The sequence below is a fragment of the Phyllobates terribilis genome, unplaced genomic scaffold, assembly GCF_046119375.1.
Source record: "Phyllobates terribilis strain yellow unplaced genomic scaffold, ASM4611937v1 Scaffold_3__8_contigs__length_932513732, whole genome shotgun sequence".
Classification (NCBI taxonomy): Eukaryota; Metazoa; Chordata; class Amphibia; order Anura; family Dendrobatidae; genus Phyllobates; species Phyllobates terribilis.
The window spans coordinates 346,647,337-346,671,963 of NW_027362763.1; the positions used below are offsets into that span (position 1 = coordinate 346,647,337).

General features: G+C 50.5%; 1 protein-coding gene across 1 annotated transcript in view; it reads left to right on the forward strand.

The window, feature by feature from the left end:
• LOC141259356 (uncharacterized) overlaps positions 1–24,627 on the forward strand; it is a 751,467-nt gene that overhangs the window by 196,164 nt on the left and 530,676 nt on the right. Inside the window, exons 12-13 of the mRNA XM_073675220.1 lie at positions 1,947–2,111; positions 2,342–2,515. Of these exons, the coding sequence (XP_073531321.1) occupies positions 1,947–2,111; positions 2,342–2,515 (339 nt within the window). The remainder of the gene's footprint in view (positions 1–1,946; positions 2,112–2,341; positions 2,516–24,627) is intronic.

The window sequence follows — 24,627 nt, forward strand, 5'->3', positions numbered from 1 at the left end:
TAATCCTTTCACTCAGACCAGCAAGAAATAAACATCTCAGCACAGAATCATTCCACTTAACTTCTGAAGCCCATCTCCTGATGTGTGTGCAATAATTTTCAACATCATCTGACCCCTGATTCAAACGTCTAAGTTCTGATTCAGGAGATGAGATTCGATAAGGATCATCATATAATAGCCCCATAGAAGAAAAAAATTCTTCAACAGACCTTAAACACAGATCATTAGGCTGGATAGAAAAGGCCCACCCCTGTGGTTCATTGCGCAAAAGTGACATAATAAAACCAATGCGCTGTGATTCATTCCCAGAAGACCTTGGTTTCAAACGAAAATATAACAAACAAGCATTTTTAAAGGAAAAAAAATCTGTCTGTTTACCATAAAAAACATCAGGCAGTCTTACCTTGGGTTCGACAAAATGCGCTCCAGAACAGCTACTCACGTGTTGCTGAAGATCGGTCACCTCCAGAGATAATCCCTGCAGGCGTTGAGCCAAATCCTGGATGGAAACCATACTGATCCCCGAATTTCTTTCCTTTTTAGTTTTTTTTTTTTTTGGGCTGAACTTACTGTTATAGTGTGCAACATGTACTAAGGAAAGATAGGGGAAAGCTGTCCCTATAGTAAGACTAAGCTGAATCCCTACGATGTAGCGGGCTGCCTGTTCTTAGTGAACAGAGCCGCCTAAGTCCTCGGCTAGTCTGAACGAAGACCTATAGAATTAAGGGAGGGGTCCCTAAAAGAACTAAGGACTGGGACAAAAATGTGACATCTCCTAAACAGAGAAGTTGTTGCAGAACACAAAAAGACAAACTGACAAAAATGTACTAAAGGTCCCATAGGACCAAGCGAACTAGACAGAGAAAGGCACCGAAGCACCTGGCTAGAGAAACAGTCAAACACTGAAGTCCAGCACAGCCAGAAGGGCGGAGCTGGAATATAAAGGCAGATGGTCACGTGACAGCAAAACTCAAGATAGAAAAAACAAACAGGAGGGTTTTAACACCAACAGGCAGAAAGAATCAGTGTGGTGGTCGCAGACAGAAGGCAGGCGACCGTTCCCCGTAACATCAACAAGAAGGAAGTTGCCAGTACAACTGTTAGGTCTTCCCGAGTCTGTTTGCTTTTTAAAGACTCTGCCGATAACCCCAAAAAGGTCATTTGCACAACCTGCCACGCCAGCATCAGCAGGGGTGGCAAAACTAGCAGCCTGACCACCACCAGGCACATGTCAACAAAGCACCTGACTTTGTGGGCCATACAGCAGGGTCCAGGAACAGTGTCTGCAGGTGGCACCAATGCTTCTTCCGCTGTTGTGCATGCAAGCCAATCCCCTGTCCATGGTGAATGCGAGGATGCCTCCTACCCTGCACCTGTCGTTGCACACTCTCAATTAGCAGCATTGTGAGTCCGTAAAAGTGGCGTAATACCTCTGACAACGTTGTTGACAGCAGTGACCTGGGAGTCAGAAATACTTTCAGGGGTTTTCCCCATGCTGTTCCTATTTCATTTGAGCACTGTTCCTATCAATTTTGGGCCCTCTGCAGACCGCCGGGGGGGAGCCGCCTGAAAAATGCTCGAGTTTCCCATAGACTAACATTGGGCTCGTTGCTCGGGTCGAGCAACCGAGTATTCCAATGTGCTCGACCCAAGCATCAAGCACCTGAGCATTTTAGTGCTCGCCCATCACTACACAGAATATGTAGCTAGTGCTCTGTATATTATATAGTTCTACAGTACATGCTGCCAACCTCTATGTTTCACATCTCCATTAATGTAATTGCAATTTACCTCCTGACCAAGCGCTTTAAAAAATGTATTTACTGCAGCTTTTGCCCTGAATCATAATGACTTTCAGGTTTCCCTTAGCACTGACACCTCGTCACTGTTTGTTATATGCCGGGATAGTTAAGTGAATTTATTTTCTGCTGTTTTAACTTCAACAGTTCACAGACAATGGCGTTATAATTTTCAAGAAAAATTTGTATGACCCAGTTTACAACCTGAAATACTCTTATAATTTCTATGACAACGATTATTTTACTCCTCCTATGATTGCAATTTTCTGGGCAGATGCAGATTTCTCCAGAATGGGAGATCTTTACTATCAGGTAAGATAGAGCTTTAAAAGACCAATCTGAATATACCAAACATGAATAGACATAATGCTTTCTTTCAACTAAATATGATTCTGCAATGTCCTATCTAATGTACTGAATAACAGTGATATCTCAAAGAAAAGCAGCTTGCATCTATGAAAGGCTATGAAAGACATGCAGTTTTTAGCTATTCATTTTTTCTTACCTTTTACATTTAATTCTTCCTTTCTTGGTTTTTCCAGACTTATGACTTTCAGGCTTCACCCAATCAAAACACAGATTTCAAAATCAAACTTGAATCTGAAATAAAGTCATATTTTCCTTCACTTCCTGTGGACTTTAAAGCTCTTTGGGCCATTAAGATAACTTGGCATCAGGTTCCACCATATCCGGGGCATTTCTTTAATTCCTTTGAGGTAAGAGAGGAAAAACTAAAGCACTTGTACACTTGTTTCTTGAAATGTTTCGTCCTTTGTAAACGTTTTACAGCAACCCTAGTTCCACAGAAAAACAATTTAGGCCAGTAATATTTGCCACCATCTGAGTTAGGCCTCATTCTGACATCTTGTGTTGCATGCATGTGTTCTATTTTTGCAAAACGAAATATTAGTGATGAGCGAACGTGCTCATCACTGCTCGGTACTCGCCCGAGCATCACAGTGCTCGACAAGCTCGGCGCTGTGCGAGAACCTCTGGGTTTCTCGGGCGGGAACTCGGGTCCACTCCCTGCATATTTGGCACTCTTTAGAGAGCCAATGAACCCCCCAATCCTGGTATGCATGGTCCCATCACCCCCAATCCTGGTATGCATGGTCCCCTCACCCCCCCAATCCTGATATGCATGGTCCCCTCACCCCCCAATCAATTCTGGTATGCATGGTCCCCTCACCCCCCAATCCTGGTATGCATGGTCCCCTCACCCCCCAATCCTGGTATGCGTGGTCCCCTCACCCCCCAATCCTGGTATGCATCGTACCCCTCATCCTGGTATGCATGGTCCCCCCAGATCCCTATCCTGATATGCATGGTCCCCTTACCCCCCAATCCTGGTATGTGTGGAACTCCTCATCCCACAATGCTGGTATATGTGGCCCCCTCATCCCTTTCACGCTGTACACACATACAAAAAAATAAACACTTATACTCGCCTTTCTACCCTGTGCTACAGCGTTGCGGTGTCCTGTTCTGCCGGAAGCCGGGGGAGGAGTGCGGCACCAGAGCACTGCGCTGTCCGGCGCCTTTTTGCTGAAGACACACTGCAAATGTGTCTTCAGTAAAATGGCGCCAGATAGCGCTATGCGCATGCGCCGATCCGACGCCTCACTCCTGCCCCGGTCTCCTGCGAAGAGAGGCGCCGCGGCAACGCTCCTCCAGGTCAGGTAAGTATCTAAGTATGGCACCGGAGATCGCGGTATGCGTTCAGTGTCTACGCATACCGTGATCTCCGGTGCCATACACTCCTCTTACCTGTAACGGCTGGATGTGTGTTTCTATCTGGAACCAGACTGGGGGTCGCGCATGCGCAGTCTATAAAGGCTTCAGACAGAGACACGCATCCTCGGTTATATTATAGATATACTGTATATCTATATCTATCCACATATATCCATCTGAACTAACAGTCCTTCTGAGGACTAATTCAGCTGCATATAATCAGTGCTAGGCAGGCAGGCAGTGTATGTGGCAGACTGCAGTGTATGATACAGCACAAAAGAGACCATTGAACGTCCTGTCTGCTGCTGTTTTAATAATTACAGATATTTGTAGACATAGCCCCAGATATCCAGGGCCAGGCCAAATTTTTTTTTATCTTAATCCTGGTTATTTCCTTAAAAAGCAGTCCAGAGTACACCATTTTTCTGCTCCATTTGCTTGTTCTCACTGCAGAATAAAGCCAGATCTGTTCCACATTTCAGCGATAAAAATCCAGAAATTTAAACTGAACCTGGAAAATATTGGCCTCCTTTTCCATTCTATTGCAGTGTATCGGTCAAGTTATTCACACTAGGTTTCTGTGAAAAATAGTATTAGTAAATTACTGGCCTGCTATTTAAAACCGAGGTTCTCTGACAGACATATCACCTATAAGTAGTGTTGAGCGATACCTTCCGATATCGGGAAATATCGGATCGGATTGGATCGGACCGATACCGAAAAAGTATCGGATATCGCCGATTCCGATACCGGAAACCAATGCAAGTCAATGGGACATAAATATCGGAATTAAAATAAACCCTTTCTTTCCTTGTAGGTTATTTCTACATGAAGGAAAACAACTAAGAATAATGTAGAATGTACTGGGGGAGGTGGGGGAGACAATAAAGGCATAGAGGTTTAGCCCAGTCAAATGGAATAGCAGGAATTACTATTTTTTTATTATGTTCTGAGTTACGGAAATATTAACTATGTTAAGTATTTTTATATTTTGTCAGATATTTATGTTTCACTACTTCCATGCTCTTCACCTTCTTTTTTACTTCTCCCACACTTTCTCCTTCATCATCCTCAGCATCTTTTTCATCCACTTCTTCTTCACCTTCTTCTTCTTCACCTTCTTCGTATTATTCTTTTTTTTACATTCTTCATATTCTACTTCTTCATCTTCTTCATATTCTTCTTCTTCATCATATTCTTATTTGTGACAGGCATTCCTGTAGTTGTTATCTATAAAAGGTTGGACATTACACCTTTCTTTCTGCCCGTCACAAAAGATTTACAACAGGATTTGTCCGCGTTCAGTTTGGCCTGCAGCAGCAGGTCTTTTCCAGGGGCACCACGAGGAGGAACGGACTCACCCCCATACACTGCTTAGTCATCTTCTGCTTATAATTTAGATATTATCTTTTGCTCTGATTTTTAGTCTTATGCTTAATGTTCTTCCGCTTTTTGTTCTGCAGCTTCTTGTATTTCTGCTTCTTGGTTTTCTGTCTCTTGTTCTTCTGCATCTTGGTGCTTGTCTTCTCTTCTTTGTCTTCTTGGTCAACTTCTTCAGGGTCATCTTCTTGGTCTTCTTCAGGGTGGTCTTCAGGGTCGTCGTCTTCGGGGGTCCTCGTCTTCGGGGTCCTCGTCTTCTTCGGGTTGGTCTTCTGGGTCCTCGTCTTCGGGGTCCTCGTCTTCTTCGGGGTGGTCTTCAGGGTCCTCGTCTTCTTCGGGGTGGTCTTCAGGGTCCTCCTCTTCTTCGGGGTGGTTTTCAGGGTCCTCGTCTTCTTCGGGGTGGTCTTCAGTGTCCTCGTCTTCAGGGTCATTGTCTTCGGGGTCCTCGTCTTCTTAGGGTTGGTCTTCTGGGTCCTCGTCTTCGGGGTCCTCGTCTTCTTCGGGGTGGTCTTCAGGGTCCTCGTCTTCTTCGGGGTGGTCTTCAGGGTCCTCCTCTTCTTCGGGGTGGTTTTCAGGGTCCTCGTCTTCATCGGGGTGGTCTTCAGGGTCCTCGTCTTCAGGGTCATTGTCTTCGGGGTCCTCGTCTTCTTAGGGTTGGTCTTCAGGGTCCTCGTCTTCAGGGTCCTCGTCAGGGAGATCGAGAGTGATTACCAAGAACCATTTCAAAAAGCTTGAACTTGGAAATGTAGCAGAAGGTACAAGAAAGCTGAGGAACTACCGAGGACCAGCTGACGGTACTGGAACCCGGATGGGTAGCAGAAGGTACAAGAGCCAATGGAACTACCGAGGACTAGCTGATGTTACTGGAACTCGGTTACTAAGCAGGAGGTACCTGTGCCAAGGACCAGCAGACATTGGTGGAACTTGGATACCGAGAAGGAGGCACCTAATCCAAAGGCACTGCCGAGAACCAGCTGACGGTACTGGAACCCGGATGGGTAGCAGAAGGTACCCATGTAAAAAAAAGTTCAAGGCCGCGAGCCGGCCGCAGTTACCAAAACCCACAGTCCTACAGGGGGTGCTTGTCCTATTGGCACTATGGAACCAGCCTTCATTGCCAGATCCCGCAGCCCACATAGGAGTCACCTAAACTGCAGGCACCATAGAGTCTGCTAACCCGACCGCAACACGACAGGACAACGCATTGGAGGCAAAGTGACGTTGACACTACCCGGAAACAGCTGGCGTGCTGGAACCAGGCTGGGCAGGAGGGAGTACCCGTGCCAAAGACACTGCCGAGAACCAGCTGACGGTACTGGAACCCGGATGGGTAGCAGAAGGTACAAGAGCCAATGGAACTACCGAGGACCAGCTGATGTTACTGGAACTCGGTTACTAAGCAGGAGGTACCTGTGCCAGAAAGCACGACCAAGGACCAGCAGACGTTGGTGGAACTTGGATACCGAGAAGGAGGCACCTAATCCAAAGGCACTGCCGAGAACCAGCTGACGGTACTGGAACCCGGATGGGTAGCAGAAGGTACCCATGTAAAAAAAAGTTCAAGGCCGCGAGCCGGCCGCAGTTACCAAAACCCACAGTCCTACAGGGGGTGCTTGTCCTATTGGCACTATGGAACCAGCCTTCATTGCCAGATCCCGCAGCCCACATAGGAGTCACCTAAACTGCAGGCACCATAGAGTCGGCTAACCCGACCGCAACACGGCAGGACAACGCATTGGAGGCAAAGTGACATTGACACTACCCGGAAACAGCTGGCGTGCTGGAACCAGGCAGGGCAGGAGGGGGTACCCATGCCAAAGTCACTGCCAAGAACCAGCTGACGGTACTGGAACCCGGATGGGTAGCAGAAGGTACAAGAGCCAATGGAACTGCCGAGAACCAGCTGGCGGTGCTGGAGCCCAGGGTAAATACTAAAAACAGAGGAGCCAGAGGTGTATTTGGAGGAGGTTTTAAATCCGTAGTACAGTGGATGTGGACAAAGCAGGAGAATTTGCCGGACACACAGCTGGGGATCAGCTGACGTTACTGAACCCCAATAACACTGGAGCAAGCGTTGACTGTGCAGACGGCACTTCTGAGCAGCAACTAGCGGTATTGGAGCCCAGGGTAAATACTAAAAACGGAGGAGCCAGAGGTGTATTTGGAGGAGGTTTTAAATCTGTAGTACAGTGGATGTGGACAAAGCAGGAGAATTTGCCGGACACACAGCTGGGGATCAGCTGACGTTACTGAACCCCAATAACACTGGAGCAAGCGTTGACTGTGCAGACGGCACTTCTGAGCAGCAACTAGCGGTATTGGAGCCCAGGGTAAATACTAAAAACGGAGGAGCCAGAGGTGTATTTGGAGGAGGTTTTAAATCCGTAGTACAGTGGATGTGGACAAAGCAGGAGAATTTGCCGGACACACAGCTGGGGATCAGCTGACGTTACTGAACCCCAATAACACTGGAGCAAGCGTTGACTGTGCAGACGGCACTTCTGAGCAGCAACTAGCGGTATTGGAGCCCAGGGTAAATACTAAAAACGGAGGAGCCAGAGGTGTATTTGGAGGAGGTTTTAAATCCGTAGTACAGTGGATGTGGACAAAGCAGGAGAATTTGCCAGACACACAGCTGGGGATCAGCTGACGTTACTGAACCCCAATAACACTGGAGCAAGCGTTGACTGTGCAGACAGCACTTCTGAGCAGCAACTAGCGGTATTGGAGCCCAGGGTAAATACTAAAAACGGAGGAGCCAGAGGTGTATTTGGAGGAGGTTTTAAATCCGTAGTACAGTGGATGTGGACAAAGCAGGAGAATTTGCCGGACACACAGCTGGGGATCAGCTGACGTTACTGAACCCCAATAACACTGGAGCAAGCGTTGACTGTGCAGACGGCACTTCTGAGCAGCAACTAGCGGTATTGGAGCCCAGGGTAAATACTAAAAACGGAGGAGCCAGAGGTGTATTTGGAGGAGGTTTTAAATCCGTAGTACAGTGGATGTGGACAAAGCAGGAGAATTTGCCAGACACACAGCTGGGGATCAGCTGACGTTACTGAACCCCAATAACACTGGAGCAAGCGTTGACTGTGCAGACGGCACTTCTGAGCAGCAACTAGCGGTATTGGAGCCCAGGGTAAATACTAAAAACGGAGGAGCCAGAGGTGTATTTGGAGGAGGTTTTAAATCCGTAGTACAGTGGATGTGGACAAAGCAGGAGAATTTGCCAGACACACAGCTGGGGATCAGCTGACGTTACTGAACCCCAATAACACTGGAGCAAGCGTTGACTGTGCAGACGGCACTTCTGAGCAGCAACTAGCGGTATTGGAGCCCAGGGTAAATACTAAAAACGGAGGAGCCAGAGGTGTATTTGGAGGAGGTTTTAAATCCGTAGTACAGTGGATGTGGACAAAGCAGGAGAATTTGCCAGACACACAGCTGGGGATCAGCTGACGTTACTGAACCCCAATAACACTGGAGCAAGCGTTGACTGTGCAGACGGCACTTCTGAGCAGCAACTAGCGGTATTGGAGCCCAGGGTAAATACTAAAAACGGAGGAGCCAGAGGTGTAATTGTAGCAAGTTTTAAATAAGTAGCACAGTGAATATGGACAGAGCAGGAGAAATTGCCGTGAACACAGCAGGGGAACAGCTGACGTTACCGAACCCCAATAACACCGCAGCAAGTGTTGACTGTGCAGACGGCACTTCCGAGCGCCAACTGGCGGTGTTGGAGCCCAGGGATAAGAATGAAAACAGAGGAGCCAGAGGTGTAATTGGAGCAACTTTAAAATGTGTAGTACAGTGGATGTGGACAAAGCAGGAGAAATTGCCGTCCGCACAGCAGGGGAACAGCTGACGTTACTGAACCCCAATAACACGGCAGCAAGTGTTGACTGTGCAGACGGCACTTCCGTGCGCCAACTGCCGGTGTTGGAGCTCAGGGATAATACTGAAAACAGAGGAGCCAGAGGTGTAATTGGAGCAACTTTAAAATCTGTAGTAGTGAGAATGTGGACAGAGCAGGAGAAATTGCCGTCCGCACAGCAGGGGAACAGCTGACGTTACTGAACCCCAATTACATTGTAGCAAGTGTTGACTGTGCAGACGGCACTTCCGAGCGCCAATTGGCGGTGTTGGAGCTCAGGGATTACAGTTCAGGTGGTAGAAACATGAACAGAACAGGAGACCTGGATACTGTTGCCAACCAATTATTTATTCTGGAAGAGGACTGGCAAATTCATGAGAGATCCAGGCCTTGTTCATTTTGAGAAAAGTAAGCCGGTCAACGTTATCGGAGGATAGTCGCATGCGACGGTCTGTTAGTACACCACCTGCTGCACTAAAGACGCGTTCCGATAATACACTAGCAGCAGGGCAAGCTAGCACCTCCAGTGCATACTGACTAAGCTCTGGCCATGTATCCAGCTTACAGACCCAAAACTTGAAGGAAGAAGAGCCGTCTGGGAGTACACTAAGAGGGCAAGACATGTAGTCTGTCACCATCTGACGGAAACGTTGCCTCCTGCTGACTGGAGCCGTCTGTGATGGTGTAGACATTTGTGGCGGCGGGGACACAAAACGTTGCCACATTTCGGCCATACTGGTCTTGCCTTGTGCTGAGGCGCTGCTTCTGCTCCCTCTTTGTGCAGAGCTTCCTCCACTGCCTCGACGCACTGAGCTGCTTTGTAAAGCACTAGCAGCACTGCTCTCGGTTGGAATGGAGAACATGATGGAATGCACCAGTGCGTCTTGGTACTCCCGCATTTTACGCTCCCGGTTCAACGATGTTATGAGGCTTTGTAAGTTGTCCCGGTAGCGAGGATCTAGGAGGGTGGACACCCAATAATCAGCCGTGTTGAGAATGTGGGCGATGCGGCGGTCGTTTCTCAGGCACTGCAGCATGAAATCAACCATGTGCTGCAGACTGCCAACTGGCCAAGAAACGCTGTCCCCTGCTTGAGGCGTGATCTCTGCCTGCTCTGCATCACCCCACCCTCGCTCTAGATACTGACTACTAGAGCATTGTGTACCTCCCTCCTCTGGACAGATGTCTTCCTCATCCATTGACTCCTCCTCATCCTCCTCACAAAGTGTCCCCTGCCTAGGCCTTTGTGAGGAACCACGTTGCGCAGACTGTAGAGAAGCAGATGGCATTTGTGACTCCTCATCCTCCACCTCTTCCAAAACCTCGTCCCTTAGTGCTTGCAGTGTTTTTTCAAGCAGGCAGATAAGGGGGATAGTCATGCTGACTAGTGCATCATCTGCACTCGCCATCCGCGTGGAATAATCGAAGGCACGCAAAACGTGGCAAATGTCCTTCATAGAGGCCCACTCAGTGGTGGTGAAGTGTGAACGGCGCGCACTGCGACTTGTTTGCGCCTGCTGCAGCTGGTACTCCATTACTGCTGCCTGCTGCTCACACAACCTCTCCAACATATGTAACGTTGAATTCCACCTGGTGGGTAGGTCACATATGATGCGATGTTCCGGAAGACATAATCGGCGCTGCAGAGCTGCAATGCGTGATCTTGCATTGCTGGAACGCCGCAAGTGAGCGCACTCTATGCGGACCTTGTGAAGCAGTGCATCAAGATCCGGATAGTCCCTCAAAAAACTCTGCACGACCAAGTTGAGCACATGTGCCAGACACGGGATGTGAGTGAGGTTGCCTAGGCCCAGAGCTGCCACCAGATTTCGGCCATTGTCACACACTACCATGCCTGGCTGGAGATTCGCTGGCACAAACCACACGTCACTCTGCTGCTTGATGGCATTCCAGAGCTCCTGCGCTGTGTGGCTTCGATTCCCCAAAGAAATTAATTTTAATACGGCCTGTTGACGTTTGGCCACGGCTGTGCTCATATCGGTCATCATAACAGGTAACCGTTCACGGGTCGATGTGGAGGTAGACCGTGACGGCTCCTGCAGCGCTGATTCAGAGGAACTGGAGTATGAGGAGGAGTCAATGTGTACAGACTGGATTCCTGCAATCCTTGGAGTTGGCAGAACACGTACAGCGCCACTCTCAAGATCTGTACCCGGCTCCACAACATTTACCCAATGGGCAGTGAGGGAAAGGTATCGTCCCTGTCCATGCTTACTGGTCCACGCATCAGTGGTCAGGTGGACCTTACTACTGACGGCGTTTTGTAGCGCATGTTTAATTTTTCCCTCCACATGATGTTGCAGGGCAGGGACGGCTTGCCTGCTGAAATAAAAGCGGCTGGGCACGTTGTATTGTGGGACTGCCAATGCCATAAAGTTACGGAATGTGTCAGTCTCCACCAGCCTGAATGATAGCATTTCAAGGGCCAGTAGTTTAGCAATGGCAGCATTCAGAGCCTGTGCTCGGGGGTGGTTTGCCGAGTATGGGCGCCTTTTCTCCCATGCCTGTGCTAACGATGGCTGTAGACTGGCCTGGGAGTGTGAGGATGACTGGGAAAGTGGTGCTGTGGGTGGAATTACACTGTGTCTCTGTACAACAGTGCCAGAGATTCTTCCATGGCGATCCTGTGAGGAAGCCGAACCAGCTGTGTGTGAGCTGGAGGAAGAGGCTACAACACGAGCTGAATAGGTGGTAGGTGGTGCTGTAGGTTGGCCTAGGTCTTCAGTGTGTTTTTGTAACTCCACCACGTGCTTGGTCCGCACATGTTTCCACATATTTGTGGTATTGAGGTTGCTGACACTTTTCCCTCTTTTCACCTTCTGATTACACAGCTTGCATTTGACAAAGCAAATGTCATCTGCAACTGTGTCAAAAAAGGACCAGGCACTGCAAGTCTTGGGAGCGCCCGCTTTGGATTTTGGAAGAGCCATGCTCCTAATGGGTGCCGAAGTGGAGGCTACAGGCAACCAAGTCTGCCCCCTCCCTCTCCCTCCTTTTTGGGCCGTTCGGGGAATCTCTTCCTCAGAGCTGCTCCCACCACCTTCCTGTCCCTCACGCCATGATGGGTCAAGGACCTCATCATCTACACCACCCTCTTCAAACAACTGCTTCTCCTGGGTAGTCTCGACAGCACAGTACGCACCAGAAAGTGGCACCTGAGTCTCATCATCAGATGCGTACTGAGGTGTGCTGCTGACCATAGGCACTGGCCCACCCGCCTCTTCAGATTCAGAGAGACAAAACGGTTGCGCATCACTGCATACTACCTCTTCTTCAAATTCTCGAATTCTGCTTGGCTGGCCCCCTCTTTCCAAGCCAAGAGATTCAGAGAACAGAAGTAGAGATGGCTCCTGTCCAGGGCTCTCTGACTGCCTGGGCAATTTGGCAGGTGGTGAAGAGACAGATGGGTGCTCTTCAGTGCTCAGGACCTGAGAGGATCTGGAACTAATTGAAGTCGATGCGTTAGCTGCCATCCATCCGACAACGGCTTCAATTTGGTCCTCGCGCAGCAGTGGGGTACGGCTAGCTCCTACAAAGCTGCGCATAAAGGACTGTTCCCTGGTAAAACTGGGGGATGCTGAGTCACTGGTGCCCGCAGCAGGCACAGAATCCCCACGTCCTCTCCCTGCAGGCACAGAATCCTCACGTCCTCTCCCTGCAGAAACTCCACGCCCACGCCCACGCCCACGACCACATGCCTTACTCCCTGCCTTCTTCATCTTGGTAGACTGATAAAGATAGGCAGAAAAGTACTAAGGGCTTAGTGTGCTTATTCCTGAACAGCTGCTAACAGGTATAAGAAACACTAATTTTATAAAGTGTGGACTAGACTTTAATATGAGCTAATGTGGCCTACACAACTGTAAAGTGGAGTGTTTGGTGAACTTTATTTAGGTTTTTTTTTGTCACAAAAAGACACTGGATGTGCCTAAAGATGTAATAACGATAGTATCACAAACTTTTTGTAGCTATTACAATGTAGGAAGGTAACCTACAATGTGTAGTGCCGGCGTCCCTGAGGGGACGCTGCTCCCCTCACCGCTCTGCTCTGTGCCCGGCATCCTCCCCCCGCTCTGCTGTCAGCGCGCGCTCCGTCCCGGCGTCCTCCTCCTGCTCTGCTCTCAGCGCGCGCTCCTTCCCGGCCCCTGTGCTTAGGGCGCGCGCGCGCGCGCTCCCCTCCTCTTAAAGGGGCCGCGCGCGCCGCCCTAAAGAGTCCCCGGCCAATGGCCGGAGGACTTCATCATATATAAGGCACCTCCTCCAAAATGGAGGTGCCCGAGCAATGTTGTTTGCACCTGTGTCTCACCTGTGCTTCAGCCCTCAGGTCCCGTTGCCAGTTTCCTGCCAGTTTCCTGCCAGTTTCCTGCCAGTTACCTGCCAGTTACCTGCCTGATTCCTGCCTGAATACTTGTTACCTGTCTGCCAGTCTGAGGTCCGACGGTCTGCCTTACTACTCCTGTCTGTCTGTCTAAAGGACCAGCCTGCCCGCTCACCTGGGAGCGCATATCAGCTACCTGCCTGCTTGCCTGAGGTCCGACGGTCTGCCTTACTACTCCGGCCAGTCTGTCTATGGACCAGCTTGCCCGCTCACCTGGGAGCGCTTCTCCGTTATCTGCCTGCTTGCCAGCCCGGAGGCTCCGTTGTCACGTGCTGTGACCACCAGCTATCTCAGAGACTCTTGCCCGCTCACCTGGGAGCGCATCTCCGTTACCTGCCTGCTTGCCAGCCCGGAGGTCCCGTTGTCACGTGCGGTGACCACCAGCTATTCCAGAGACTCTTGCCCGCTCACCTGGGAGCGCTTCTCCGTTACCTACCTGCCTGCCAGCCCGGAGGTTCCGCCGTCACTTGCCGTGACCACCTGCTATTCCAGAGACTCTCGCTTGCTCACCTGGGAGCACACATCTACCATCTGCCTGCTAGCCTACCCGGAGGCTCTGCCATCACAGGTCGTACCTACCCCTTACCCAGAGACTGCCCTGATCACTTGCCGTAACTCCCTGTCCGTTCACCCAGAGACTGCCACCCGCTCCCTTACAAGGGCCGCCCCCTTGTATAGTAGCTCAGAGGTTCCGCCTCCCGGACCCGTTACAGTTTGCTCGGGCCATGGAACCCGGTGGCACCCAAGCTCCCTCGCTCTCGGACCTCTGTCTTGAACTGTCCCGTCAGAGGTCCCAACAGGAGGCCATCCTGGGTCACCTGCGGAATGTTAATACTCGCCTGAACACTCTGTCTGATCCACCAACAACCTCCGCCAGTGCCATATCTTGCAATCCGGCAGCTCCGCTGCCCACTAATACCATGGTATCCTACCCCGGACCCCGGCTTTCTGCACCTCCTCGCTTCGGAGGCGACTCCGTCCAGGCTCGGGGCATCTTAAATCAGTGCACCCTGCATTTTGAACTTTTGTCCTACCAGTTTAACTCCGACCGGGCCAAAATTGCCTTCATCATGTCCCATCTCACCGGGGAGGCCCTGGCCTGGCTAAATCCTCTATGGGAGAGAGGAGACCCCCTGGTGTCCAACTTGCCTGCTTTTCTCACGGCTTTCCGGAAAGTCTTCGACGAACCCGGACGGAAGACCTCATCTGCATCATCGTTGCTACGCCTCCGTCAGGGGAGTCTCACCGTGGGCCAATATGCCATACGGTTCCGCACCCTTGCCTCGGAGCTGGCCTGGGATAACGACGCTCTGGTATCCGTCTTCTGGGAGGGTCTGTCCGGTCGTATTAAAGATGAACTTGCTGGTCGGGACATTCCTACCTCTCTCGATGATCTAATAACCCTTGCCACCCGGATTGACCTACGGTTCCAGGAGCGTGCCAAAGAGGTCACCCGTGAGAGAAGGAGTCCACGTTTAGCTCCTACTTTCCAGAAACCCGTCATTCCCTCCATCTCTCCCCAGGTACACTCTCCTGAGCCTATGCAGGTCGACCAGACCAAGATGGTCAAAACCCGTCAGGACTCACGCCGTGCCGAGGGGAGCTGCTTCTACTGTGGCAGTAAGGAGCACCGGATCCGTGCCTGCCCGGAGAGGTCGGGAAACGCCTGTGTCTAGGTTCGCTCAGAGAGGTCCACCTAGACAAGAATAAATCCTCTCCATCCCTGCTGTTGTCAGTTTCGATCATCTACGGGGAGAACCGTTTTTTCGAACTAGCCCAACTTGACTCTGGAGCAGCCGGGAACCTTATTTCACAGTCCCTGGTTGAGAAATAACGCATCCCCACCAAACCTCTGGCTGTACCCTTGTCTGTCGCTGCCGTGGATGGGGGCCTCTTACCTCGCCCCATTCAACTCATCACCGAATCCATTACCCTGCAGGTGGGAATGCTGCATTCTGAAAGTATCTCCTTTCATGTTCTGCCTGGACTCTCTCACGCCCTCTTGCTAGGTCTGCCCTGGCTCCAGAGACATGCACCCGTGCTAGACTGGCAAACCGGAGAGGTCCTTCGCTGGGGACAAGACTGTCATAAAACTTGCCTGGTTCCCGTCCATCCCGTCCGTCCCTCTCCTACCCCAGCTAATCTACCTGGACTTCCGATTCCTTATTGGTCTTATGCAGATGTCTTTAATAAAAAGGAGGCAGAGACATTACCACCACATAGACCATACGACTGTCCCATCGATCTGCTACCCGGTACTACTCCTCCCGTGGGCGTATCTATCCTTTATCCGCTGCTGAGACCCGGTCAATGTCCGAATATATTGAGGAGAATCTGGCCAGAGGATTCATCCGGAAATCTACCTCCCCGGCGGGAGCAGGCTTCTTTTTCGTCAAAAAGAAGGACGGCTCTCTCCGTCCCTGTATAGACTATAGAGGCCTAAACCTGATCACGGTGAAGAATAAGTACCCCCTTCCGCTCATTCCAGAATTATTTGATCGTCTGAGGGGGGCTAGGATCTTCACCAAACTGGACCTTCGTGGGGCGTACAACCTGGTTCGTATTCGTCAGGGGGATGAATGGAAGACGGCATTCAACACCCGGGACGGCCACTATGAATACCTGGTAATGCCCTTTGGTCTCTGTAACGCTCCTGCCGTCTTTCAAGAGTTGGTCAATGACATCTTCCGGGACCTTCTCTACTCCTGCGTAGTGGTGTACCTGGACGACATCTTGGTCTTCTCTCCGGATCTCCAGACTCACCGGAGGGACGTTCGTCAGGTCCTGCTCAGGCTAAGGCAGAACCATCTCTACGCTAAATTTGAGAAGTGCCTCTTTGAGCAGACCTCGCTTCCGTTTCTGGGCTACATTATCTCTCAGACCGGCCTACAAATGGATCCTGAGAAACTGTCTGCCATCGAGAAATGGCCCCGACCGGAGGGGTTGAAGGCCATTCAGCGATTCCTGGGCTTCGCCAACTACTACCGCCTCTTCATACCACACTTCTCTTCCCGGACGGCCCCAATTTCTGCGCTCACCCGTAAAGGTACTAATCCCAAAGAGTGGCCACCCGAAGCAGAGGAGGCCTTTCTTTCCCTTAAACAGGCCTTCTCTTCCGCCCCGGTGCTGCATCGCCCAGATGGCAACAAGCAGTTCTTCCTGGAAGTTGACGCCTCCTCCTCTGGAGCCGGAGCGGTACTTACTCAAAAATCATCTTCCGGGAGGATGGTAACTTGTGGCTTCTTCTCTAAACTCTTCTCCTCCTCTGAGCGCAACTATTCCATAGGAGACCGAGAGTTATTGGCCATCAAACTGGCATTGGAGGAGTGGCGTTACCTGCTCGAGGGGGCTCTTCACCCGGTAATAATTTACACTGACCACAAGAACTTGGCTTACCTCCAGCATGCCCAGAGACTTAACCCGCGCCAAGCCCGGTGGTCCTTGTTTTTTGCTCGTTTTGATTTTGTCCTTCATTTTCGCCCGGCTGACAAAAACGTCAAGGCGGACGCCTTGTCTCGATCCTTTCTGGTGTCTGATCTCGAGGAGGATCCGAAACATATCATCGACCCCGCCAGAGTAATGCAGGTGGCTCCCGTGAGTCTAAATCGTCTTCCTCCTGGTAAGACGTTCGTACCAGTACCTGATCGGGAGAAGATCCTACACTGGGGTCATTCGTCTAAACTAGCTGGCCACGCCGGTCAGAAAAAGACCCTCCAGCTTATTACCCGGCACTACTGGTGGCCTAACCTGCACAAGGATGTAATAGACTTTGTTTCTGCCTGTGTGTCCTGCGCCCGCAACAAAGTTCCGAGACACCTGCCGGCCGGCCGCCTCCTACCTCTGCCAGTACCTGCTGCCCCCTGGCAGCATATAGCGATGGACTTCATTACTGATCTGCCCGTCTCTGCCGGTTGTACGGTCATTTGGGTGGTCGCTGACCGCTTCTCCAAGATGGCTCACTTCATTCCACTGCCAGGTCTTCCGTCTGCACCCGAGCTGGCTAAAGACTTTATCCGCCACATCTTCCGTCTTCATGGCCTGCCCCGTCACATCGTGTCGGATCGTGGGGTACAGTTCACTTCCCGTTTCTGGAGAGCCACTTGTAAATTGCTGGACGTCACCCTGGACTTCTCCTCCGCTTACCACCCACAGTCTAATGGTCAAGTGGAGCGGATCAATCAGAACCTGACCAGTTACCTTCGGCACTTCGTTAATGCCCACCATTCTGACTGGGTGGATCTCCTGCCATGGGCCGAATTCTCGTACAACAATCACGAGAGCGAGTCTTCCTCCAAATCCCCGTTTTTTGTAGTCTACGGTCAGCATCCTCGGATCCCGTTTCCCGTCTCCACCTCGGCGGACAATCCGGCTGCGGAATCTCTTGTTAACAAATTTTCCTCCATATGGGAGAGTACCCGGTCCGCACTCCTTCTGTCATCCGAGCGTATGAAAAGACACGCTGACAAAAAACGTCTGGACCCTCCTCAATTCCGCCCTGGGGATAAAGTCTGGCTCTCGTCCAAATATGTCCGGCTCAAGATCCCTTCCTATAAGTTAGGGCCTCGGTTCATCGGCCCACTGGAGGTCATCAGTCAGATCAACCCGGTGGCCTATAAATTGAAACTCCCGGCCAACTTACGGATCCCTAACTCCTTCCATGTGTCTCTCCTCAAACCTGTGGTGCTTAACTCTTTTTCCAAGTCTACAGGTACGCCTCCTGCTCCGGTTTCTGCTGAGGACGAGTTTGAGGTAGAGAACATTCTTGCCACCAAAAGGGTAAGAGGAAAGACCTTTTTCCTGGTAGATTGGAAGGGGTTTGGTCCTGAGGAGAGAACGTGGGAGCCCCAGGAGAACATCCATGCCCCTCTCATCCTAGCTAAATTTCTGTCTGGCCTAAAAAAGGGGGGGCCTAAAGGGGGGGGTACTGTAGTGCCGGCGTCCCTGCCCTCTGCTAGGCAGGGACGCTGCTCCCCTCACCGCTCTGCTCTGTGCCCGGCATCCTCCCCCCGCTCTGCTGTCAGCGCGCGCTCCGTCCCGGCGTCCTCCTCCTGCTCTGCTCTCAGCGCGCGCTCCTTCCCGGCCCCTGTGCCTAGGGCGCGCGCGCGCGCGCTCCCCTCCTCTTAAAGGGGCCGCGCGCGCCGCCCTAAAGAGTCCCCGGCCAATGGCCGGAGGACTTCATCATATATAAGGCACCTCCTCCAAAATGGAGGTGCCCAAGCAATGTTGTTTGCACCTGTGTCTCACCTGTGCTTCAGCCCTCAGGTCCCGTTGCCAGTTTCCTGCCAGTTTCCTGCCAGTTTCCTGCCAGTTTCCTGCCAGTTTCCTGCCAGTTTCCTGCCAGTTTCCTGCCAGTTTCCTGCCAGTTACCTGCCTGATTCCTGCCTGAATACTTGTTACCTGTCTGCCAGTCTGAGGTCCGACGGTCTGCCTTACTACTCCTGTCAGTCTGTCTAAAGGACCAGCCTGCCCGCTCACCTGGGAGCGCATATCAGCTACCTGCCTGCTTGCCTGAGGTCCGACGGTCTGCCTTACTACTCCGGCCAGTCTGTCTATGGACCAGCTTGCCCGCTCACCTGGGAGCGCTTCTCCGTTATCTGCCTGCTTGCCAGCCCGGAGGCTCCGTTGTCACGTGCTGTGACCACCAGCTATCTCAGAGACTCTTGCCCGCTCACCTGGGAGCGCATCTCCGTTACCTGCCTGCTTGCCAGCCCGGAGGTCCCGTTGTCACGTGCGGTGACCACCAGCTATTCCAGAGACTCTTGCCCGCTCACCTGGGAGCGCTTCTCCGTTACCTACCTGCCTGCCAGCCCGGAGGTTCCGCCGTCACTTGCCGTGACCACCTGCTATTCCAGAGACTCTCGCTTGCTCACCTGGGAGCACACATCTACCATCTGCCTGCTAGCCTACCCGGAGGCTCTGCCATCACAGGTCGTACCTACCCCTTACCCAGAGACTGCCCTGATCACTTGCCGTAACTCCCTGTCCGTTCACCCAGAGACTGCCACCCGCTCCCTTACAAGGGCCGCCCCCTTGTATAGTAGCTCAGAGGTTCCGCCTCCCGGACCCGTTACACAATGCAATAGATGAGGCTGCAAAAAATAGGCTAATACTAATCTGGCTGGGGCTGCAGGGCCCAATGCTGCAGAAAGGCTCCTCTATCTACTCCTATATAGTGTGTTTGGAATCAATTTAGCTGAATACGGATGGAACCACCACACTAATAGGAGATATCAGGAAAAATTATGAATTGGCAATAAAGGACAATGTATGAGGCAGTGACACACACTGAGTGCACTACAACCAGACGGGGTTGAAGCACACACTACAGGGTGAGCTGCACTCACACACCAGACCTTGCAGACAGCGGTGAACAGTACAGATGCAGAGCACTGTGCACTAGCGCTGCAAGACCAAAAAAATTTCTCTATCTACTCCTATATAGTGTGTTTGGAACCAATTTAGCTGAATACGGATGGAACCACCACACTAATAGGAGATATCAGGAAAAATTATGAATTGGCAAAAAAGGACAATGTATGAGGCAGTGACACACACTGAGTGCACTACAACCAGACGGGGTTGAAGCACACACTACAGGGTGAGCTGCACTCACACACCAGACCTTGCAGACAGCGGTGAACAGTACAGATGCAGAGCATTGTGCACTAGTGCTGCAAGACGGAAAAAAAATTCTCTATCTACTCCTATATAGTGTGTTTGGAACCAATTTAGCTGAATACAGATGGAACCACCACACTAATAGGAGATATCAGGAAAAATTATGAATTGGCAAAAAAGGACAATGTATGAGGCAGTGACACACACTGAGTGCACTACAACCAGACTTGGCTGAAGCACACACTACAGGGTGAGCTGCACTCACACACACAGACCTTGCAGACAGCGGTGAACAGCACAGGGAACTGTGCACTAGCGCTGCAAGGCACAGTGATTTAGAAAGTAGCTTGGGTAAAGCAGTATAGAGCAAATAGGTAGCTAAAACTGTCCCTCAGAACAACAGCGTCCTATCCCTAACTGAATTCACAGCAGAGTGAGCTCAAAATGGCGGCGGCGGCTTTTATAGTGCATCATGACATCATTTCAGCAGCCAATCACAGCCATGTCATTAGTTAAGATGCCTACATGCCTAACAGGATGTGCCCACACTTCTTAGGATCCTCATTGGCTGAATAAAATGAAAATGGCTCATTGCATTATGGGAACTTCCGATTCCGGTATACGATATTACAAAAGTATCGGAATTAAGTATCGGAATTCCGATACCGCGAATATCGGCCGATACCCGATATTTCAGTATCGGAATGCTCAACACTACCTATAAGACGGTTCCAAAATCAGACATTTCTTCCATTCCCATTCTGTTGCAGTGTGTCGGTCAAGTTATTCACACTAGGTTTCTGTAAAAAATAGTATTAGTAAATTACTGGCCTGCTATTTAAAACCGAGGTTCTCTGTCAGACATATCACCTATAAGACTGTTCCAAAATCAGACATTTCTTCCATTTTCATTACGTTGCAGTGTGTCGGTCAAGTTATTCACACTAGGTGTCTGTGAAGAATAGTAGTAGTACATTACAGGCCTGCTATTTCAAATCGTGGTTCTCTGTCAGGCGTATCACATATAACTGCGTTGCAAAATCAGCCATTTCTTGTGAACATGGAAATTATTGTCCTCCATTAAAAATGGGCAAGGTGCGTGGCAAGGGACGGGAAAATGGAAATGATGGTGCATGCCGAGGCCGAGGACGTGGCTGTGTGCAAGCTGAAATTGTGCCACAACAAATACCCACATCTTGTCGCTCGACCTTCCTGTCCCAATTAATAGGGGACCACTATTGAACACGGAGCAGTGTGAAAAGGTTATTGGTTGGATAGCAGATAATGCTTCCAGTAAATTAGCCACCGCTACCACCACCCTGTCTTCCACACGGTCAAGTTTCAGTAGCCGTGAGTCTTGACCGCATATTGCTCACCCTGATCCTCCTTCCTCCTACCTTGCCGAATGCCTGGAGACAACTGATCCCACACTTGGACACTCAGAAGAGCTGTTCACTTTTCCATTAGTAGATTCGGGCCTCTCGCCCAGCCAGCTTCAAGCGAGTCAAGAGGAGAATTCGTGTAGCGATTCTCAAATACTGGAGCAGCCACGGTCACATGAAGGCGACGGTGGAAAAGTGCAATTACTGTCGCAAGAGGTGGATGATGATGATGAGACACAATTAACAGAAAGACAGGAGGGGGACCAGGGTGAAGAAGTGGAAGACGAGTTGGTGGATGATATAGTAACTGACCCAAACTGGCAGGGGGACATACAGAGTGAGGACAGCAGCACACAGGGGGAGGGAGGCGTAGCACCACAAGAGGCAGGAAGAAGCAGTGTGGTGGCCGCAGATACAAGGCGAGAAAGCGTTCCTCATAATGCCAACACAACGGAAGTTGCCAGAACAGCTGCTGGATCTTCCCGAATCTGGTTATTTTTTAAATACTCTGCAGATAACCCCAAAAAGGCCATTTGCACCGCCTGCCAGGCCAGCATCAGCAGGGATAGCAAAACTAGCAGCCTGACCACCACCAGCATGATTAGGCACATGGCATCAAAGCACCCGACTAATTGGGCCGAACCCCAGGGTACAGCAACAGTGTCTGCGGGTGACACCACTGCTTGTTCTGCTGTTGTGCGTGCACGACAATCCCCTGTCCATAGTTCAAGCCATGATGTCTCTGGCTCTGCATCTGTCGTTGAATACTCTCAACTAGCACGATCAGCGTGCACGTCCACATCCTAGTCCCAGTGTAGCGTTCAGTTGTCCCTACTCTAGTCCTTGGAAAACAAGCGGAAATACGAAGACAATGCCCCACAGGTCGCACTACTAAATGCACACATTTTGCGAATGCTTGCGCTGGAAATGTTGCCGTTTAGGCTCGTGGATACGGAAGCTTTCTGCAATGGGATGGCAGTGGCCATCCCTCAATACTCAGTCCCCAGCCGCCACTATTTCTCCCGGTGTGCCTTCCCCACATTACACAAGCATGTTTCCCACAACATTAGATGTGCCCTCAATAACGCAGTTACTGGGAAAGTCCACCCAACCACGGACACGTGGACGGGTGCTTGTGGGCAGGGACAGTACATCTCGCTGATGGAACACTGGGTTAATATAGTGGAAGTCGGGACCCAGTTGCAAGCTGGAAGCACTGCAGCACTGCCTCGGTCAAGCGGCAACAGGCTGTGCTGAAGCTAATATGCTTAGATGACAAATCGCACAGCGCTGAAGAGTTGTGGACTGCTCTGAAAGAGCAGGTAGATCTGTGGCTGATACCACTGGCCCTACAGCCAGGCATGGTCGTGTGTGACAATGGCTGGAACCTGGTGGCAGCTCTGAGGAGAGGCTCACACATGTACCATGCCTGGCCCATGTGCTTAACCTCGTGGTTCAGCGGTTTCTCAAACCCTACCCGGATCTGCCAGATCTGCTTGTCAAAGTACGCCGCCTGTGCGCCCATTTTAGAAAATCAGCTACAGCTTCCCCCGCCCTTGCCGTGCTTCAGCAGCATTTGCAGCTTCACGCTCATCAACTAATCTGCGATATCCCCATGCATTGGAACTCTACATTGCAGATATTGGGAGGGATTTGTGAGCAGAAGAGGGCAGTTGTTAACTACCAGTATCAACAAGGCGGTCGGTATTCAGGTCAGACTCCACACATAAGACCTCAGGAGTGGACATGGAAGTCAGACATATGTACCATCCTCCAAAACTTTGAGGATTCCACCAAGATGGTGAGCGGCGTTGATGCCATAATTAGCATCACCACCCCACTTCTCTGTGTTCTGAAACGCTCTCTGCTCTCAATTAAAGAGGATGCATTGCAGGCGGAGCACGATAAGATGGTGCAAGTATAAACAGGGTGATTCCACACAACCTAGCCTCATCTCATCCTAATGTGAATTGGGTGACAATGAGGAAGAGGAGAAGAAGGAGGAGGAGGAACAGGAGCTAGTTTCCTTCCCTATAGACGGTACTACCTGCACAACTGTCATACCGTCTGTTCAGCGTGTATGACCTGTGGCCAGGGAGAAGGAGGAAGAGGAGGAGGATGAGCAGGAGATCATGCTCAGTCGTCTTCTTGGTGCGGACATCGAAGTCTTGCCTCTTTGCAGTCTGGCACACATGGCTGAATTTATGATACGCTGCCTTTCCCGTGACCCTCACATTGTCCAAATTTTCGGTGACAGTCGTTATTGGTCGGTGACACTTTTAGACCCATGCTACGAGGAAAACTTTCTGTCTCTTATTTCAGCACAGGACAGGCCTAATAAAATGGGGCAGTTGAAGAAGACCCTTTTTGCGGACTTAGTGAAAAAATTCCCATCTGAAAACGCTGGCGGCAGGGGTCACAGTTCCCACCACACATGCCCTGATGCGCCTGATACTCTCCCAAGGAGGGAAACGTTGCGGAAGATGCTGAGGGAGTACCTTGCCGACTGTACCAACACCCTCTGTGATTCCTCTGTGCCTTATAATTATTGGGGGTCCAAGCTGGACATGTGACATGAACTGGCTCCCTACACTTTGGAGGTCCTGGCCTGCCCTACCGCTAGCGTTTTGTCAGAGAGAGTTTTTAGTGCTGCTGGTGGAATTATAACCGATAGGCGCCTCCGCCTGTCAACTGAAAATTCTCACAGGCTGACTCTTATAAAAATGAACAAGGGCTGGATTGGGCCAGACTTCTCAACACCACCGAATGCCAGCAGCATAACATAAACTCAAATACAGTGTCTTTTTTTTGGGAGGTCTAACTCTATTCCCATGCACCTTTGTCTTCACACCCAGACAGGGGTATACGCTTCCTGACTTTGTCTATTTGTTCTTGTCCTACGTCTTCGAATCCTCATCCTCCACCACCATATTACCACCATACAGTGGTGGCCAAAAGTATTGGCACCCCTGCAATTCTGTCAGATAATACTCAGTTTCTTCCTGAAAATGATTGCAATCACAAATTCTTAGGTATTATTATCTTCATTTAATTTGTCTTCAATGAAAAAACACAAAAAGAATTGTCCTAAAGCCAAATTGGATATAATTCCACACCAAACCTAAAAAAGGGGGTGGACAAAAGTATTGGCACTGTTTGCAAAATCATGTGATGCTTCTCTAATTCGTGTAATTAACAGCACCTGTAACTTACCTGTGGCACCTAACAGGTGTTGGCAATAACTAAATCACACTTGCAGCCAGTTAACATAGATTAAAGTTGACTCAACCTCTGTCCTGTGTCCTTGTGTGTACCACATTGAGCATGGAGAAAAGAAAGAAGACCAAAGAACTGTCTGAGTACTTGAGAAACCAAATTGTGAGGAGGCAATCTCAAGGCTACAAGTCCATCTCCAAAGACCAGAATGTTCCTGTGTCT